Source organism: Mus caroli, unplaced genomic scaffold (assembly GCF_978045245.1).
Source record: "Mus caroli unplaced genomic scaffold, Mus_caroli_1 scaffold_13, whole genome shotgun sequence".
In the NCBI taxonomy this organism is placed as follows: Eukaryota; Metazoa; Chordata; class Mammalia; order Rodentia; family Muridae; genus Mus; species Mus caroli.
The window spans coordinates 68,929,478-68,949,736 of record NW_028227268.1 but is presented as its reverse complement, the minus strand read 5'-3'; the positions used below and the strand labels follow the sequence as shown (position 1 = coordinate 68,949,736).

General features: G+C 49.9%; 1 protein-coding gene across 4 annotated transcripts in view; it reads left to right on the top strand.

Moving 5' to 3' along the window:
• Positions 1-19,102, top strand: part of P4ha2 (prolyl 4-hydroxylase subunit alpha 2) — a 30,301-nt gene extending 11,199 nt beyond the window's left edge. For 3 of the 4 annotated variants that reach the window (XM_085830011.1, XM_085830012.1, XM_021176423.2), the window contains 11 exons: positions 1,498-1,635; positions 4,862-5,101; positions 6,717-6,910; positions 7,624-7,800; positions 12,272-12,342; positions 12,561-12,660; positions 13,380-13,433; positions 13,914-13,979; positions 16,637-16,705; positions 17,056-17,152; positions 18,645-19,102. In XM_085830011.1, coding sequence (XP_085686137.1) covers positions 1,498-1,635; positions 4,862-5,101; positions 6,717-6,910; positions 7,624-7,800; positions 12,272-12,342; positions 12,561-12,660; positions 13,380-13,433; positions 13,914-13,979; positions 16,637-16,705; positions 17,056-17,152; positions 18,645-18,715 — 1,277 coding nt within the window. In that variant the 3' untranslated portion in view covers positions 18,716-19,102. Of the gene's footprint in view, positions 1-1,497; positions 1,636-4,861; positions 5,102-6,716; positions 6,911-7,623; positions 7,801-12,271; positions 12,343-12,560; positions 12,661-13,379; positions 13,434-13,804; positions 13,865-13,913; positions 13,980-16,636; positions 16,706-17,055; positions 17,153-18,644 lie in introns of all 4 variants that reach the window. The other variant, XM_021176424.2, reaches the window with a different exon arrangement.
• The last annotated feature ends 1,157 nt before the right edge of the window (positions 19,103-20,259 follow it).

Sequence of the window (20,259 nt, the reverse complement as noted above, 5' to 3'; positions counted from 1 at the left end):
CAGGTTCTGTAGATGCAGCTAAGTGTGCCTGTGCCGTGACTGTAAAGACGGAATGGTCATCTTGTAGTGCACCTGGAGTTGTTTCCAATTTTTCAGCCCTCTTTTACATGCATTTTGGGTCTGCCTCTGATTATTTTTCTAAGCTAAATACCTAGAAATGGTATTTACAGGGCAGAGCATAGATTTGTTTTTCTGGGGTAGTACCTTCTGTGAGTGAACACCCAGAGGAGAGGATCTTGGTAATGGAAGGGTGGGCTGGAGGTGGGCCACGGGCTTCCCAGCCCCAGGCTGGGCTGGGCCTCTTCACTGAGTGCTGATTAACTTCAGACTAGCTGTCTCTCTGGCTGAGACTGGTTACAGCCACGTGACCCGCGGGGGAGGGGGGTTGGCTGGGGGCTGGGTAGTCTCTGGGGAGGGATTGGTGAGCTCAGAGCTGCTGGAGCTGTGCCTGTGAGCTCACAGCCTCCAGGAGCCACTGCCTTTCCCAGGCCCCACCCCCCTTCACCCTCCCTTCCTGGGCTGGGCCTGCTGCTCAGAACAGCTCAGAACAGGCTGTTCTGCCTGCTTCTGGAGAGGTAGGCAAGGAAGCTTGCACAGATGCAGACAATAGATCTCCACACTCCGACGTCTGATCTTGTCGTCCCCACTCCCTACATCGCCATGTGGAAATGCTGTGATTACCTGGAAGGTGATGGGACACGCCCCGAGAGCAATCACTTATTTTCATCTCTGATGTTGGCTGCTTGCCCCCTGAGATAAGGGGGAACCCTGACAGTACCATGTGGCTATTTCTAGGGGGTTTTCTTTTTTCCTGTATACTAAAGTCTTCCAAGTTTCTGACCATATATCTGTGAAGGAGATGATGTAGCAGCTTTTTGACACCCTGGCTTGGTGTGATGAGAGGGGGTAGCAGTGGATGCTGCTCCTCTTGGCAAGGGACCAGGGATAGAATGTGTTGGAGTGCCTCTCCCAGTCCCCAGTTCTTAGGCAAATTCAAAGGCCTGAATCATTAGTATAGCAAGGCCTGGCTTCTACTTAGAGCCCTAAAATAACAGGAGCTGTGTCTCTGGCTTGGGACCAGGGCTTAGGGCCCTGGAAAAAGCAACCTGGGGCTGCTTCAGGGGTCAAATCTGTCTAGGCTCTGGGCTGTGGCCTTGGGTAGAAGGAGCTCATACCCTGCCTACTGAACTCTTATGTGCTAAGCTGTGTGCAGGGCTTTTTGGTTCCAAATGAACAGCACAGGGAGGGCTAAGAAAGTTCTGTAGAGGAGCCCCCAGAGAGGACTTCCCAAGAAAGGGAAATGAGTTATTATTGTTGTTTCGACTATTATTTTGGTGTTGCACCCCGAATGTGTGCCAGACAGGTGTTTCATCACTGAGCCCCCAGCCTGCCGACAGCCTCTGAGGGAAGGGACCGGAAAAGCTCATTAGCCAGAAACCTAGTTAGTGACTGTCCACTGGGTCAAGGGTGACCTGTGTTCTCACTGTCATTTGGAAGGTTTTGTCGCTAACCTCTCAGTTCAGCGACAGTTCTTCCCCACTGATGAGGACGAGTCTGGAGCTGCCAGAGCCCTGATGAGACTTCAGGACACGTACAAACTGGATCCGGACACGATTTCCAGAGGGGAACTTCCAGGTAACACACCTCCATTTGCTCCCGTCTTCTCGCTGTCTGGACAGCTCTGACTGCTTAGATGCGACTCACTGTTGCTGTTGGTGCTGATCTTTTGGGTTTCCATTCGGTGCCAGTCTCCCATGTGTCAACCCCTACCCCAATGTCTTGATTCAGATATTAGCCAGGAACTCCCCCCTCGTGAGGTAGAGAATTGAGGTCGTAGCTCAGGAAACTCCCTGCGTGCGCAGCTCACTCCCAGAGGAATGTCCATCTGCTGGTGGATCTGCTTCCATCCCTGAGCCTCTCAGTGCTTTCTGTCCAGGGCTGATCTGTAGGCTCGCTGCTCATTCCCCATTGACATTTTAGTCTCTCCCTTTCAATCAACCCGTACTTCTCTGGGCTCTCTCCTTGAGTTCATATACAGCCCCCCTAGCCCCCATTTCTTGTTTATGTCCCCCTTTTCCTGCTCTCTGTCATCTGACTTTTTATGACCTCAGTTTTTGCCCATCTCTTGTGTTTCTACTCTAGATCCAATGTTCTCTTGAGCCCATGACTTCTCTCCTTCCTGCTGAGGTTGCTGGGTAGTGATTTATTCTCCCTGGTTCCCACATACTCCTGTACCCACAGTGCTTTTATCCCTTCTTTCTGTGATCCTGTTCTTCAAACTCACCAGGAGCACTGGGCCAGTAAAGCCAGCTGTCAGATTACAGGTATAACTTTTAACTTCACAGTAGCATCTGGCGCGGATCGCTTCTTTCTCTCCGATGTTCTAGATTCTGGCTGCTGATCTCTGACTTTTCTCTTTTGACTCATCTGATAATTCATTCCTCTGCTTTTGATTGTTTGTTCTTTAAATTGCCCCCCCCCTGCTTACTGCCTACTTCTAGTTGTTATGAGATTTCCTGGCCTTAAGGGGTGGAGACCAATACAACCAAGGATCCAATTGGACTTCATTATGATTTAAACACCACCTCACTCCTTGGGAGCCTAGGGGAGATACAGCAGAGAGGCCCACAGGCTGTCGTAACTGCCTTCCTTCTCAGATGTCCTATCACTGGTTCATCATGAGCTAGGCTCTTGGTGTGGAGGACTCTCCTGAGCTGACAGGGAGGACGGTTCTCTTTATTCCTGCTTCATCAGGTGTTGGGCCAAGCCCAGCCATGAGACCAGAATGAGGAGGGAATTCTGGGAAGCTTTCTGACGTGTAGCTCTGAGGCATAGTTGGTGGTAGAAGGGAGCTGTATCCTGACTGTATCCTGCCACAGTGAACAGGCCCCTGGGTGTCCCGAATAGGGCCAGAGGGCAAGGGGAGTTACTGTCCGAAACTTCCCCCACTGGTCACTCTGAGCCCCTCCCCAGCTGTGGTGCCATACATGCATGATGTGCAGATCTGTGTCCCTTGTCAAGGCATGTCTCCTGGGCTTCCAGCCAGGATAAGCCAGTGCCTGTAGGCATCTCTACTTGGACATTCTATAGTTTGCCCGAACGTTATCTGTTCCAGATTGACATTCCCATCTGGTGTTGCACTGTTTACCCTCAGCCTTTAGCTATTATCTTAGGTGCGATTCCCATCGGCAGCCTAAGCCACAATCATCGTCTGTGGATTCTGTCTCTTTAATGCCCTCTGACCTTTCTCATATTTCCAGCTCACTCAGGATAATTTTCTGTGTTATCCACTTGCGTTAGATGCTCAGGAGTGACCGCAAAGTCTCCCTATAGGTGGTCTTTGAGGACCCCACTGCCTCCTTGGCTTCCGTGCCTGTTCTCAGCATTTCTGCTCCAGTACCCTGACCCATTCTGGGCTCCTCCTCCCTGTCAGAAAGCCTTTCAGCACGCAGCTTAGCTGTGGAGGACTCCACAGGGAGTTCAGGGAGCAGACACATGAGTTCGCTTCTAGGGAGGATGCTGAGTTCTGGAAGTCATTCTTCACATTCTTGGCATTCACAGGACATGTTGATTATGGCTGCTGGTCTTTGACATCCTGAGGCAACATTGTCATATGTCATCTCATTTAGTTTTTTGGCACAAGCCCTTTAAGACCGATGCTGGTGTCTCTATTTAGGTAGATATTATTATATCTGTTTAGATAGGGGACTGAGTCTGAGGCTGGAAAAATTGCCCAGAGTCACACAAATAGTAGGTATTCAGTAAGATCTGTACATCCAGGCTCCATCCAAGTCCAGACCACAGCTTGTTTATCTGTGTTACACATCCTGCCCATAATAGATTCCTGAGCCCAAAGAGTCAGGGGAGATTCATAGAGACTTGTCGAGAGAGTAAAGGGGTCCCATAAGTCCCCTAATCCTTGGCCTGCCTATGACTCCATCTTGTATTTACTCTCTTGACATTCTATCCCATGTTCCCTGAGCCACCGGGATGAACAGAGCCTGGTCTCTGTAGCAGCTGCCACTGTGCAGCAGGGTTCCCTTCTGGGAAGATGCCCATTGTGGCCTTTAGACAAAGAGAGCCATGTTCCAGCAATTCTAACATGCCAGCCACACCCGATAGCATGTAATAGGGAGGTTCCTGTGGTCTGCAGGGAGGTCCTAACCCCCTTGTTCTGTGGGATCTGTTATTCTGAGAAACATATAGTCTTTACCATCACAAGCTTCTCTTAAGCTCCACGTCTCCCCAGAGCTGTTGCTGTTTCTCAGATTGGAACTGTCTCTGTGGTCACTTTCCCCAGCAGATGCCCCGTTAGGCACAAGGTCCCTGCCATTGGTGTCTGTCACCTGTCCCCATTCCCTGTATCTTCTTCCTCTTGGTCGCTGCTCATGCTACTCCATCTGTGCCCCCTGAGGTCCAGGCTCAAGCCTTCTCTTTTCGTTCCTTCTTCAGACTCTCCCTGCAAGTCACTGCCCTCACCTGTAGTTCTCAAGTCACCTGAATTCATCCATGTTCTCTACTTTCACAGTTACATGGCCGGCTGCCTTCCAAGCATCTTCTTTTGTGTTGACCCACAGGACCTACACCACTGACCTCAGGGCCGGATTTCTAGACTCCCTCTCAAAGCCCCTTCCCATATGAGAGAAGGAGTATGAGCCTTAGACTGTGAACTCTAACTTGAACTAAGCCAACCTGTTTATGTATGTATCGATGACATTTCATGGTGCACGGCATGAAGTCCAGGTGGCGTTCTGCTTGGATCATGTCCCTCTTTCCAAGGCCCAGGCTTTTTCTAAAGTGAGCATCTCCCTTCTTCAGCCAGTATCGGTTCAGAACCTGACTGCTGTCTTTCCTGCTTCAGGCACAAAGTACCAGGCCATGCTGAGTGTGGACGACTGCTTTGGGCTGGGCCGCTCAGCTTACAATGAAGGAGACTATTACCATACTGTGCTGTGGATGGAGCAGGTGCTGAAGCAGCTCGATGCTGGGGAGGAGGCCACCGTTACCAAGTCCCTGGTGCTGGACTACCTGAGCTATGCTGTCTTCCAACTGGGTGACCTGCACCGTGCTGTGGAACTCACCCGCCGCCTGCTCTCTCTTGGTAAGGAGGTTAGGGGCTGGGGGTAGCAAGGGAACTTGACACACCTGCTTGATCATCTCTTGGAAGTGTATCAGTTCCATTGTTAATCGTTACAATGTGACGATTGTCTTAAATGATTTTTTTTTTTTTTGGTTTTTCGAGACAGGGTTTCTGTCCTGGAACTCACTCTGTAGCCCAGGCTGGCCTCGAACTCAGAAATCTGCCTGCCTCTGCCTCCCGAGTGCTGGGATTAAAGGCGTGCGCCACCACGCCCGGCTCTTAAATGATTTTTAACCACCGAGTAGCTTCTTATACACACTCCTCATATTAGATGCCTCTGACATCTTTGTGTATTCATGTGTGTAGCTCATGTGCATGCATGTTCATGGGCATGCATGTGCGAGTGCATGTGTACATGTGTGCGCACCATGGCACTTTTAACAATAAGGACCAAGTGTTGTGGTGCTTGTACCACTATGCAGGGTGGACCCTTCACTGTGTTAATCAGAGCTTGAGAAGCAAGCTGTACTACTTCCAGATTGCTACGGTGACAGCAGTCCCAGCTCTCAGTGACCTGAGGTCTAAAGTAGGACTTAGCGTGCCATGTGTACTTTGTGTGTCAGGTGATGAGGGACAGAACAAGGCCCCAAGCACTGAGTCTTTAAAGCTCACTAGTTGCACTTCTTAATAGTACCTGGGAATGCTGTTGTCTTGGGTTTCATGGAGCAGCGAGGGCTTGCCTTTGCCACTGCTTTCCAGGGGCCCAAGTGTGAGGTCAGCTCACATGTGAGCATCCTGCAAGACCAACAAGGGGAGAGGGCTTTATAGATCCTATCAGGTGAGTTAGTAAGAGGCTTGGACAGGGGGTCAGGACATCCTGGGTCTTCTCCTGTGTGGTCTCACCTTACGTCACTGAACATCTCTGGGACTCACTCAGACTTGTCTAGAGAGTGACACAGAAATCCTGCTGTCGTGGTTGCTTCAGATAGTGTGATGTCCACCAGAGCTGTGACTCTTCTATTTTTAAATAAAGAGTTATGATGATATTTAATTAACTAATTGTGCGTGTGGGTCAGTATGCAAGTGCCACAGTGGTACAGCTCTAGGGACTTGGTTCTTTCATTTCACAGTGTGTGGGTCCTGGGGATCGAACTCAGGTTGTCAGGCTTGGCAGCAAGCACCTTTACCTGCCGAGCCATCTGGCCTGCCTTGCAGCCCTTCTCTTTCACCAGTATCTCAGCTTGTCCCCTAGCTGTAGCCAGTGTGTGGTATGGTTGCCAGACCGGGCTACGTCTGAGGGGAATGACTTTAAATTGCTACAGCTAATTACAGGGAGGAGGCAGAACTCAGAACTTGAGGGGCCTCCAGGAGACCTGAGATGGAATTCTCCCCTCCCCCTGCCCCTAGTTACTAGTTAACATGTTCTGCTTCGATGACATGTTTCCCTCATCATTGGAGAAGGTGAAGGAGCTGTTGGCTCTTAAGCTCTGAGTGGTGTGCCCTGGTTAGGTGCTGCAGCCAGCAAAGCATAGGGTACCCATGACCTGCTGGGCAAGAAGCAGCTTGCAGACCAGTTTCTGTAGATGACCTCACAGATGTCTGCTGTTTCCTTGTTCCCACCTTTCACCTTTCCCAGACCCAAGCCACGAACGAGCTGGAGGAAATATGCGGTACTTTGAACGGTTGTTAGAGGAAGAAAGAGGGAAATCACTGTCAAATCAGACAGATGCCGGACTGGCAACCCAGGAAAACTTGTACGAGAGGCCCACGGACTACCTGCCTGAGAGGGATGTGTACGAGAGCCTGTGTCGAGGGGAGGGCGTGAAACTGGTGAGACCTGGGAAGGGGCTGGTGGTCAGGCTGGGGATCTGGAAAGTTCCACTGCCTATTTGTATTTTTCTCCACATCTGCTGAGGCTGGTAGGTGGGCATTCTCTGATGCACAGGGCAGGAGATTGTCTCCTTGGTGCTACGGGAGAAGTACCAGGTACCATCCTGTAGAGCATTATTGTGTGTCCCACTCACCCCAGTGTGCCTAGCTACCATTTGACTCGTTGGTTTGAAGAAAACGATGGGTGTAGATGAACCTCAGGTCCCCAAGGTAGTCGTCGTGTAAATGACATGTAAGACGCAGTGGTAAACAAAGGCAGTACTTGCTGGGGTTTGTTTTGAGAGCCATAGGGTCCCAGTGACCTTCACAGCTCCGCATGAGGGAGGCTCTCACCTTTCCTGGACCCCTGACTGGCTCTCAATAGTTTCTGTGTGGAACGGTCTCCTCATCAATAGTGCTTCAGACTTATTCTAATCTCCATGGAAAGGGTCGTGGAGTGCCCTCTGCCACAGAGGTTGTGGAAATGAGGTGATCTTCTGAGAGAAGGGGAGCTGTGTGATTGGGGTAAAGTCACTTCCTACTTAGGTTTTCTTCTGTGGTGAAGCTGACGACAGTCTTGGTCATAGAGGGTGAGACCAGTGCATGAAGACAGCTAGTCTGGGACCGAGAGTAAGGACTCACTCTGCTCAGGCCCTGTGCTCTGTGCTCCGCAGACACCCCGGAGGCGGAAGAAGCTTTTCTGTAGGTACCATCATGGAAACAGAGTGCCACAGCTCCTCATCGCCCCCTTCAAAGAGGAAGACGAGTGGGACAGCCCACACATCGTCCGGTACTATGATGTGATGTCTGACGAAGAAATCGAGAGGATCAAGGAGGTTGCTAAGCCCAAAGTAGGTGTCTCTGAGGGTCCTGCTGGGGCACTGAATAGGGTGGGGTGCAGTCCCTCCTGCTACCTCTCTGGAGAAGTTTGTCTGTTCCCCACTCTCACCAATAGCTAGCATGAGTTCATTGACATGCTGCAGACTTAGCCTTGAAGGTTCGTGGCCTACTAGGGAAGGAAAAGTTGGGATGCAGGAGGGGCAGACATAAGCTATGACAGCAGGTCGTGCTGGGAGCAGGGTATCTCAGTAACAAGTGCCAATTCACCTGGTTGAAGGGCTGGCATATGGGTTGTTTTTGGGGAAATGCATAGTTCTAGAAGAGTGGGACCTCAGGGCTGCAGTGAGGGGGAGGGCTGCAGTGAGGGGGAGGGCTGCAGTGAGGGGGAGGGCTGCAGTGAGGGGGAGGGCTGCAGTGAGGGGGAGGGCTGCAGTGAGGGGGAGGCTGCAGTGAGGGGGAGGCTGCAGTGAGGGGGAGGGCTGCAGTGAGGGGGAGGGCTGCAGTGAGGGGGGAGGACTGCAGTGACGGGGGAGGACTGCAGTGAGGGGGAGGATTGCAGTGAGCAGTGCCAGCTGCAGTGAACTGTCTGACTTGGAGGAGGATGTACATCCATACAATCTGGATATCCCTCATCTTCTCCATTTATTCATTATGTTTCCGTTTTCAGTTCAAGCACACTTTATACATTTTTTACTAAGCTTAGTAGTCCTTGGCTTGTTTTTGTGAATTTTCTTCTTGGGAGTATTTTAACTGGTTACATTGTTTTATTAGTTTACTATTATATGCTAAATTATTTACATCTATCTATCTATCTATCTATCTATCTATCTATCTATCTAATGTATATGAGTACACTGTAGCTGTCTTCAGATACATCAGAAGAGGGAATCGGATCCCGTTGCAAAAGGTTGTGAGCCACCATGTGGTTGCTGGGAATTGAACTCAGGACCTCTGGAAGAGCAGTCAGTGCTCTTAACTGCTGAGCCATCTCTCCAGCCCCTGCATATTTCTTTTTTTTTAACATAAGGTCTTATGTAATTCAGGCTGGCTTCAATCTATCTATCTATCTATCTATCTATCTATCTATCTATCTATCTATCTGGATATGTGGATAACCTTGAACTTCTGACAGTTCTGCCTCCACTTCCCAAGGGCTAGAATTACAGAATTACAGAAGTATAATATTATAGCATTTTCTACAATGCAGGCAATCGATTTATCTATCTCATGTATTAAGCAAGCACTCCTTCAGCTGCTCCATGCTCCCAGCCTGCTATGCCGAACTATTTGTTTTGAAATGTACCTCATGGTGATAACTAGAGTTTATTGAGCTTGGTGTGGCAGGACCTGTCTCCAGCATTGTATGTTTTTGAACTGTTGTCTGTCGCAAAGACTCCAGCTCATCTTCATTTTCCCTTGAGAAAATGGAGAAAGCTGGCCTGTGTGGACCAGAGGTGGTAGAAGTTAGTCCTTTTTTGGGCTGACTTTCTTGGGTTATCTCAGTAGGATTGTCCTTTGCAAGCAAAGAAGATGTTTTGCCTTCCTAATACAACTCCTTCGCCTTGACTGTCTTATTGAGCTGCCTGGAACTTCTACAACATTTTTGCAGCAGACATCCTTGTCTTGTTTCTGAGTATCATGGAAATCCAACTGGTATTTCTGCTTTGTACGCTTATTGACTGTTGGTTTTGTATATATGTCAGGTTGGTACAATTATTCTTGGATGCCTGGCCCATAGATGACTTGATCCCATTTAATCTCTTCTGAAGAGAACTGTGGGCTGCCATTTCCCCCATGTTCTCCCATCACAGATCATGGGGAGGGAGGAGTTAGCTGGCTCCTCTGGTCTTTGTGTGTCGTAGAATTGTAGTGACTGAGGTGGCCAGGAGCTTCTGCTCATGAAGACCTCAGAGGTTCCTGTATTAGCCTCCAGAACCGTAGGACAGCCTTGGTTTGAAGACCTAGCACATCTGGAGACAGGGTCTTGCTGATATCACCGAGAGTCAGTCAGGTCAACGTGTACAGACAACTGTAACCGGGACTCACCTCACTTCCTGGGTCAGTTACAAAGTCCTTTAGAAAAGAAAACTATTTTCTGGGTTTCTAACCGAGAGAGGCACTGTCGAGCCGAAATCTCCGGAGATTCCTTACCTGCCTTAGTCTCAGACATTGAACATTTCTCTCTGTGCATGTGCCTACATGAGGAGCATGAATCGGGAAGGTGGCTGGCGTTGGGACAATTGTGTTTTGAACAGGAGCCGTGTGACAAGCATACACATTGGCCGTCATTCACTGACCTCTTCTTTCCGGAGGCTAGGACAGACAGATGCTATTCTGGCTTTGAAGTGGGGCCAATGAGCTTAGCTTGGCTTGTGGAGAATGCCTGGCAGCTGTCTGTGAGTCCCCAGTCTGCTTTCAAAATAGCCCCGTCTGTCCCCAGGGCAGAACACAGCTGCCCAAAGTCTTTTTTCGGGCACCAGGCCAATGCTGAGGCTCCAATGTTTGCACTGTCTAGTGGCGATGGATGTCACCAGGCAGGGATGACTATCCACTAGGCTCAGAGAAGGACCATAGCCTGGGGAACCCGTCTTCCCTGGGTATGCTGGCTGCCATCTTCACATTAGAATGTTATGACTCAAAGTGACCAGATGGGCCAATTTACTTCCTTACCACATTTCCGTTATGGCTCCTCTTCTCCATCTCTCTTGTCACCTCCTGTTCCAGGCCACTGCCATCTCTTGCCCTGATCCTTGTTCCAGCATTCTGTTAGTTTTTTCCCCCATTCTGGTCTCTTCTGTGTTGCCTTTCCATAAGGTGGCACAATAGTCTTTACATTGTAACCGTCCCATCCCTCCCTTGCATAAGGCTGTCCCTATTTCAGGTTGGCCATAAGATGGCAGCAGACCTCATCTCTGCTTCCCCCGAGCCTGTCCTCATCTCACTACATCCTGGAGCCTCAGCCTGTATGGCCAGTGCCCTTTCATCCCGGGCCTTCCCCGCTGCTGTAATGTAGAGGACTCCAGGTGCCTGGTACTCTAACTTGTACCGGTAGAGGGGCAGGGTCCCAAGGAGGAAGGACCAGGGGGTTCAGAGATAAAGAAGATAGAACATGTGGGCTCAGGAGGTCTCGAATAAGATATGTCTTATGTCACACAAGCTTTTAAAGAAGGTCGGTGTCGTATATACTATTTCCAGGGTATAAGTGAGACAGTGCCACTGAAAAGCTATCCTACAGTATGACAAAGTGCAGTATTGCACAAGGGGAATACAGGGCATCAGAGAGGAACACACAACTTTGGGACTGACAACTCTAGGCCCCTAGGGTGGGGAGGGTTTGCTTCTTAGGATCCAAAGCTTCAGCTCCCCAAGGCCAGGGTCCCAGGCCATTACCAAGCCCACCAAGATTCAGACATTCCTTCCACACGAGGGCCTCAGAGAATAATGACTTGGATCAGCCTGGCTCTCCACCGTACCCATCCACTGCAATCCTTTGGCTGCTCTCCCACAGGACACTACAGCTCACCCGTGAGCTTTTAGTAGTATGCTACAATTGCCTGACCGGTTTTCTACTGTCTCCACTTGACCAAGTTATATGATGGCAGACGTCATGTCTCGGTCACCCAGCTTAGCACCTGGCACACAGTAGGCACCAATCAAATAGTTATTAAAAGCAAGAGTCAGCAATATTCTGTTTGGTTCATCTGTACTTCTGTCTGGACATGTCTTCCTTACCAGGCCCACATCATGTGAGCCCACTAGGACAGTCCACACCACAGATAAGGCATCTGTATACTTGCTGTAGACACGTCTATCCCTGCTGGTAGTACTTGCTGAGCCTTTATACGGAGACTGGGAGCCAGGGTAAAGGGTGTGTGTGTGTGTTCGTGTGTACGTGTGCGTGTGCATGTGTGCATGTATGGTTTGCCCATAATGGGTGGTTTCTGCACCCACATACTTCAGATTCCTGCTGTTTTCTTTGTTGACTCTGGGAGGGCCCCAAGAGACTGGAAACTGTCTCCTTGCTGAGCAGTGGGAGACCAGCAAGGCAGGAGGCACAGCAGACAGTATTTGGATAGCTTCTTGGCAGAAGGGTGGGAAAACTTGACCAAGTCAAAAGAAGCCTCAGGTTGAGGCTCAGAGATGGCCCAGTCTGAGTGTTGTGGAATCATCAAAGCCCAGACTATTGTGTGGGCCTGTCAAGGAAGGCCTTGTTCAGGGAATATAAATGCACGAACCAAGCAGAATTCATAAGCACAACAGTGCCGGCAGCATAGACCTGATAGGTGTGTGTGTGGCGGGGGGGTAGTGAGCAAGGAGGGTGTGGCCAGGCCTCCAAGCACAGAGGAAAAGTGGAGACTAGACTACAGCATCATGGGACGTTGGCTAGAGTCAGTCTCTGCAGCTGTTGCCCTACTGTGTGCCCTCGGTGTTCTCTGGGAAGACACCAACACCAAGAAAGATTCCTCTCGTTCTCCCTTTCAGCTTGCACGAGCCACTGTGCGTGACCCCAAGACAGGGGTCCTCACTGTTGCCAGCTACAGAGTTTCCAAAAGGTGAGTGGTGGGGTGGGGTGGGGTAGCTGGTCAAGCCCAGCCCTGGAGCCTCCCATAGGATGCAAGAACATGCCAATGCCACCTTATCCAGCCTGCTGCTCCGCCTCGCTCTCTGTAGCATTTACCCTGTTGCCCGTGAGTGCTGGCCTTGACTGGGCCCAGAGGACATCATCTAAGCCTGTCTATGCTTTTCATCTTTGCTCTTTCCTTTTGCCCAGCTCCTGGCTAGAGGAGGATGACGACCCTGTTGTGGCCCGCGTCAACCGGCGGATGCAGCATATCACCGGGCTAACCGTGAAGACTGCAGAGCTATTGCAGGTGGGTTGGTCCCTGGGGCTGGAGGACTTCTGTTGGGCGAGGTGTTTTCCCAAAGTGCTTAGGCTGCGAGAGAAGGCTCACCCTCTGCATTAGTTATGTTCCTAATGAAAGGACCTGACAGAAGCCAACTGACAGAGGGGAGATCCGCTTCGGCTCACAGTCTCAGTCCACCATGGGGAGGCTTAGCAGTGGGAGCTTGCAACAGAGCTTGTTCACATCTTGCTGATTTAGAAACCAGAGGGCCTAGCCAGAACCAACAGAAGATATAACCTTCATGACCCACTTAGGCTAGCCAGGTTCCAGATTCCAGCCTCCCCACACAGTACCACCAACAGGGGAACAAATGTCTGCTCGTATGAGCCTTGACTTCATATTTGCAGCATCCACACAAAAAACTGAGTGTGGCTACACATTTTACTGTCACCCCAGCTGCCGTGGAGAGAACACAGACAGGAGGCTTGCTGGATGCCAGCTTACCTTCAGGTTCATTGTCTCAAGGGAATAAGGTGGAGCATGATAGAGTGGGGCACACCACATCCTTCTCTGGCCCCTGCATGCACACACTACCATACCAATACACCACATACCTAAAGAACACACACGCACACACAAAGCTTGGGGGTTGTGCTTAGGCTTAGGGAGATGGCATCCCTGGGGAGTCGGGCTGCCGTGGGGCTGTTCAGACTGATGGCAAATGCAACGCTGTAATCCCTCTCCAGGTCGCAAACTACGGAATGGGGGGACAGTACGAACCGCACTTTGACTTCTCAAGGGTAAGGCTCCGATCGTCTTTGGAGGGCTCCTCTTTGGCTGGTTTGAGAAGGTTGGAGCTTCTAGAAACATTTCAGCTCCCACGGCATCCCTCCTCCACCTACCTAGTGAAAGGGGAAACCCTGTGCTGCTGGCAAAGCACCTGCAGAGCCCAGGGGAGCCTGGTTGCATCCAATTGATGTGTGGGTGGTTTGGCTTGATAATAAAGTCAAGGACTTCTCTAGGTGCCTGTGAAGGGTTTCCTTGCCTCTCCCCCATCCCCGTTGTTGTATTCTGACCAGGGTTCCCTGTATCACCCTGTCCCATTCTCCCAGTCCTTTGGGTGGCGGGCAAGTTAGTTGGAAACTTGGATAAAAGTTGTTGTCTGTTGCAGCGACCCTTTGACAGCGGCCTCAAAACGGAGGGCAATAGGTTAGCGACGTTTCTTAACTATGTAAGTACTGGGCTGGGCGGTTTTTTTTCACTCTCACTTAATTTTATAGAGCGATGAGCAAGATGCTTTCAAGCGTTTAGGGACTGGGAACCGTGTGGCCACGTTTCTAAACTACGTGAGTATGATGCACGTGTCTGATGGGCCCCGTGGAGACCCTGGGGCCACCGGGCTCCGTATCCCACCCCCAGCAGCGTTAGCTGCTGATTAGTGGATCCTCGGCGCCCTTCTTGCCTAGAGTAGAGAGGGTTGGCTTTTGTCCTCACCGGTGTGCTTGCCTCTCAGCTACTCCCTGGCTCCCCACCCCCCAACATCATTATTATTTTTTTAGCTGTGGTAAAAATATACATAACATAAAAATTACTATCGTAACAATTTTCTGGTGTGTTCTGGTGACATTTATTAAATCCATCCCTAATGTGGACCATTTACCATCTGTTACCCCAGCTCTTCTCACCTCGTAAAATGGAAACCCTGTTTCTATTAGAGAGTACTTCCAGAGTCCCTTCCCCACCCCCATCCTGCTTTCTGAGCCCACATGAACCGCATCAAAGGGGACGCCTGGAACCCTTTTGTGCTTTTCACTGGCTGATGCCCTGAGCCCGCTCTCCTAAACAGATGTCTGTGTGGTGGCTGCTTCTGCTTCCCTTTGATGGACACAGTTTTACTCTGAGCTTTAGGGATGAGAGCCCTGGTAGGCTCTGTCCTGGTAGCAGAGTGCACGGGAAGAAGGGAGGGGCTTTTAAAAGATAACGACCTCTGCTCCGTGTGTGGTTGGCCATTTTCCCTCCTGCTGCCCGGCCCATCTGTAGGCTTCTGCTTCCCTTTCCGCGCTGGAGTAGCTCAGTCTAAGGAAGCCTAGTCAAGGGGCTTCGAAAGGAAGCTTACTTATTCCTCTTTACGTTTTAATTATGTGCTGGAGGTCTGCCCTGCACACACACTGCTCAGAAAGTCCTATGTGGTCTCCACTGCAACATCTGAGATCCGACTTGGGAGACTCACTAGAAGCATGGGAGAGAGTGTTACTTGGTTCCCATGGAGACAAACACTGACGAATTTGCCCAGGCATGGGGTTTAGTAAAGGCCTCATTTAGGAAATAACATGTCAGTTATGACTTGAAAGTCAAATGGAAATTTGTGGAACATTTTTTTTTTTATGGCAAAGAGGAGAGTGTGGGGGCCTGGAAGAGAAAATGTCTGAGATGTTGGGAAATGGACAAAGGTTAGTGTGTCTGGAGAGAGAGGCAGGTGAGACTGACTTGGAGGCTCTCTGGATTGGAACCCCAGCACTGGGGAAGCCACTGGGTGTTTTTATCTTTCTTATCGTGAGCCCGATGAGTGCCTGCCTCTTCTGTCAGACTGGTGTATTCCATACTGGGGAATTTTTGGCTCTAGGAGTTTCCCCCTTTTTTTTCTTAGCACTAATTTTTATTACCTTACAGGCATTATTTTATTATAGTATAACCAAACAAAACAGAAAACCTAAAACAAACCAAAAGCAAGATAAAACAAAACAAAACCCACTTCAAGTAAAAGTGTAATTTAGTACCATAGGAGAGGCAGAGTGGCATTCTGGGAAGGTGAAAGTCTGATGAGAGCAGCTAGAGCCAGAAAAACAGCCACACAGGGAAAGGGGTGCTCCTGAGGTTGGGAGCCATGGGGAGCTCCTGCCCAGAGCAGTGGCTAAGCACAGTGGCATAGGCAAGGCACAGCTGGGTGAGGGTTCAAGATGGGGTCAAGGTGGGCATTTATTCTCTCTTTCTCCCTTTCTTTCTCCCTTACTTTCTCCTTTTCTTTCTCCCTTTCTTTCTCCCTTCCTTCCTTCCTTCCTTCCTTCCTTCCTTCCTTCCTTCCTTCCTTCCTTCCTTCCTCTCTCTCTCTCTGCCTCCCTCCCTCTTTCCCTCCCTCCCTCCCTCCCTCTCTTTCTCTTTCTTTCTTTCTCTCTCTTTTCTCTCTTTCCCCTCTCTCTTTCTCTCTCTCTTTCTTTTTCTCTCTATCCCTCCCTCCCCTCCCTCCCTTCCTTCCTTAGTTTCTTTCTTTCTGAGATGTATTTATATCATATGAGTATTTGCCTGCATATGTGTGTGTGTGTGTGTGTGTGTGTGTGTGTGTGTGTGTATGTATATATATTGCATGTACCACGTGCATGCATGGTGCTCACAGGCCAGAAGAGGGCGTCGGATCCCTTGGTATTGGAGATATGGGTGGTTGTGAGCCTCCACGAGTGCTCTTACATTGGGTTGTGTGTAATAACAGCAAACACTCTTTTTTTTTTTCTTTTTCCAATTTTATTAGGTATTTTCTTCATTTATATTTCAAATGCTATCCCAAAAGTCCCCTATACCCTCCTCCCACCCTGCTCCCCTATCCACCCACTCCCACTTCTTGGCCCTGGTGTTCCCCTGTACTGGGACATATAAAGTTTGCAAGGCCAAGGGGCCTTTCTTCCCAATGATGGCCGACTAGGCCATCTTCTGATACATAGCAGCAAATGCTCTTAACCACTGAGCTGTCTCTCTAGACGAAGATAGTCATTTTTAAAATAAGCTTGGATTGTTCCCATTCAAGGACAGCCTGACTGTGGGGCTTCTGGGGCCTTTAGCTCTTGGACATCCAGCCATAGAGACTGTCCTGATGAACCCCACAGATTCTGTGGTGTGTGGGAAGTCTCTCTTGGCTGAGGCTAGCCATAGAGCAGAGCCTCCAGGGGGAGCCCCTCAGGGTCGCCTGCCATCCTTGACCAGAGGGACCAAGTTCTTTGCCTTATGTTCCCAGATGAGCGATGTCGAAGCTGGTGGTGCCACTGTCTTCCCTGACTTGGGAGCTGCTATTTGGCCCAAGAAGGTAAGTGTGACTTTTCAGGGTCACACGTTGATGCAGGCCTCAGACCTTGTCCCTGTCCCCCAGTGCTATTGACTGTCAATGTGATGTGCCTTAATTCCTTCCCACCTGCACCCTGAACTTCTGCCCAGGGAGAAGGGATGGTAAGGAAGACCCTTCAGGGCAAGTAGTTTCTAAACATCCTTCCATTCGAAGGATAGGTACTTTTTAAGAACTTAGTTTTCAGAGTCCCAGAGCCCCATCTCCCAAACACAGGAAAGGAGGGACATTTCTGTCAAAGGGTGAGGGGTTCTTGGAGCATGTCCTTGCGAGTGATCTTTAGGGTGTGCTCTGACAGCTCATCTCTTTCCCAGGGCACGGCTGTATTCTGGTACAACCTTCTTCGCAGTGGGGAAGGCGATTATCGGACGAGACATGCAGCCTGCCCTGTGCTTGTGGGCTGCAAGTGGGGTGAGTGGCTCAAGGGGAAGTGTGGATGGCGCCTCAGCCTGGCATTTTATGGTTGGCCTTAGGCGTAGAAGCGGAGACGACAGCTAACTGCGTTCAGTTCCATACATCACAAAAGGTTTTCTCTGCGGCTTGTACCACCCAGCCAGAGCTCCCGCAGCTGTCTGCTGACACTCAGAGATGCTCAGAGAACTGAGGAGGCCCGGGCTGCATGAGCACCATAGGTCCAATGTAGTCTCTGGCAAGGGTTTTAGGGGAGCGTAGCTGGGAGGTGTCTGTCCAGGGCAAGACTTGTGTGGCTATAACCAGCATCTTAGGTAGCAGGGTAGGAGACTGACTGTCCTTGTCACCTGAAGGAGGACAGGTCTGAGATGAGACTGGAGCCAAGAGGTGAGACTGGAGGCTGGGACCAGACCAGAGAAGATGAACGTTAGCCTCATCCTTTAAGTTGCTGTGGAGAACTAGAAATGGCCTAGAACGTGACAGGAAGGGACCACATGCATTTAGAACTCTTGGAGTTTGGGTGATAAATAGTGATTGGCTCACAGAAAAGGTAAAATAAACAAATGAAAATGTGGTGGTTGCCGATTCAGGAGGAGAAAGACCAGTGTAAGTCTAATCTATTAGGTGTCAAAAGCGTAGCACAGATCGTCCACACGTGAGCTCTGTGAGTTAATAACTAAAGTTTGTCATTTCGCTAATGTGCTGTTAGTCTTAAGTCTTCTAGACAGTTTGTTTAGTTAAGTACAGGTATTAAATTGTATTTTAAAATTGTATTTAAAAATCTGTCCTTAGTAGTGCATTACTTTTAGAAATGTGTGTGTGTGTGTGTGTGTGTGTGTGTGTAAGTGCCATGGCACAAGTGTGAGGGACAAAGGACTATTTGAAACACTGTTTTCCCTCCTTCCATGATGTGGGCTCTGGGGTTTAAGCTCAGATGGAGCTTATAACAGGAGCCATGTCATCTGCTCTGCGTTACTTTTGTATCCCTTGAGAGAGCCCACGTTTGAGGAACAGTCATGGTCCATGCCTGTGACATGGCAAGGACAGTGTTTCAGCTGGGGTGCCCACAGCACTAAGGTTCTGTCTTGTGGCTCACAGGGCCTGAGGCTCATGGCCAAACCCTGCCCAGTGCTGACAGGTGCTGACACTTGGAGTGGCAGCCGTATGGTATGCCCGCCTTCTTTCCGGGATAACTTCTGTTGACTTCCTGTTCTGTTTCAGTACTGCTCTCGTCCCTAACATCATGAGATGCTCTTTGGCTTTGTTCCCATGGTAACTTACATACACTCACCGAATCTCTGGTTGGCTTCTGCACCATTATCTGTGTGCTCATGTGTTTTCATCAGCACGTGAGCAGCTTGAAGCCTGAGGCCCTGTGGCACTGGAGTGTTACCCACAGAGCACAGGGCAGTGGTCATCATGGAGGAAGCATTAATTTTGGCTGTTTGCTGAACTGATAGGGGATTGTCACATACTTGCTTTCTGTTCACAGTCTCCAACAAGTGGTTCCATGAGCGAGGACAGGAGTTCTTGAGGCCTTGTGGAACAACGGAAGTTGACTGATGTCCTTTTCTGCTCCACCCCTCCCTGGCCCACAGTCCAAATCATCTTCAAGTTCAGTGTGACAGCTTCCTTTGTATGTCCCAGCTCCTGTCAGGCAGGTCATTGGAGGAGCCAGTGTTTGACTGAATTGAGAGAGTATATCCTGAGCCGAGTCCTGGGTGACCTGGGCCCCAGACTCTGACCAGCTTATGCCTGCCCTGGCTCTGTGGGTGTCTTGGCATGGCTGCGGTAGAGCCAGACTGTAGCACCCAGCACGGTGCCTTCGTACCTCAGATATTTCAGGTAGAAGATGTTTCAGTGAAACCAAAGTTCTGATGCTGTTTACATGTGTGTTTTTATGACATTTCTATTTGTTGTGGCTTTAACCAAAAAATAAAAATGTTCCTGCCAGAAGCCTTACATAGCCTTATTTTGGAGTGTTTTGGTTTTGTTGTTATTCTTGTTTGGTATTGTTCGTATTGTTTGGTATTGTTTCCAGGAACTGGGCCTGGCTTGGCTTAAAATGCCTGCCACAGCCAGGCGTGGTGGCACATGCCTTTTATTCCAGCACTCGGGAGGCAGAGGCAGGCGGATTTCTGAGTTCGAGGCCAGCCTGGTCTACAAAGTGAGTTCCAGGACAGCCAGGACTTCACAGAGAAACCCTGTCTTGAAAAACAAAAAACAAAAAACAAAAAAAAAAAAATGCCTGTCACACGAACATGGACCTGAATTCTGATATCCAGCAAGTACATAAAACTCAGGGCCTGACAGTGCCTCCCTATAATCTCAGTGCTAGGGTGGCAGAGGCAAGCATCTCTGGGGCCTGCTGACCAGGCAGCCTAGCCAAATTGGCAAGCTCCAGGCTCAGTGAGAGGCACTGTTTCAAAAAAATAAGGTTGGAGGCTCAGAGAGGAAAATGGCAGAAGTGGATGGCCAGTCTCCCCAAGCCGCTGTACACACAAACACGCACATGCATGAACGTGTAGCACACCACGCAGGAGCTCTTTTACAGTTTTTTCTGATTTGTGTGCATCTCTGCCATACAGTTGTTCTGCAGAGCAGAACACTAGCCCCAGGTTCTAGACCTGGTTTTTCCACACTGGCGTGTCCTCCAGGCTGCAGTGTGGAAATCGGAGGTGGTAAGTAATCTCACGTGGTCACTCAGAGAACACAGAGAGAACAGGTGTTCACAGCTGGAAGGCTGTTAGTGTTCGGTATGGGACAGGTACACTGAGTTGTCCCCGGTGACAAATGTGAAGAATGCGAAAGCATGTGTCACCTTCTGCTGGCTGCAACCTTCCTGTCAGCACTCGGGAACCGTGTGGGAGGCCCACCAGACTGCATCTCCTTCCCCGTCCCCAAAGGTCAGTGATAGCCGTGGGCTGATGGTTTGCGGTCACCACTGAAGTTTCCCTCCTGTGACCAGGTCACTGAATACAGTTACCTCATTTTCACTGACCAAGTTTGTCTGTCTGGCTTCTTTCATCTGATATTTTGTTAAAGGTCTGAGTTTGTTTTTAACAGTTCACGCAGCGGGGGTGGGGGTGAGGGGGCCCTCCAGAGAA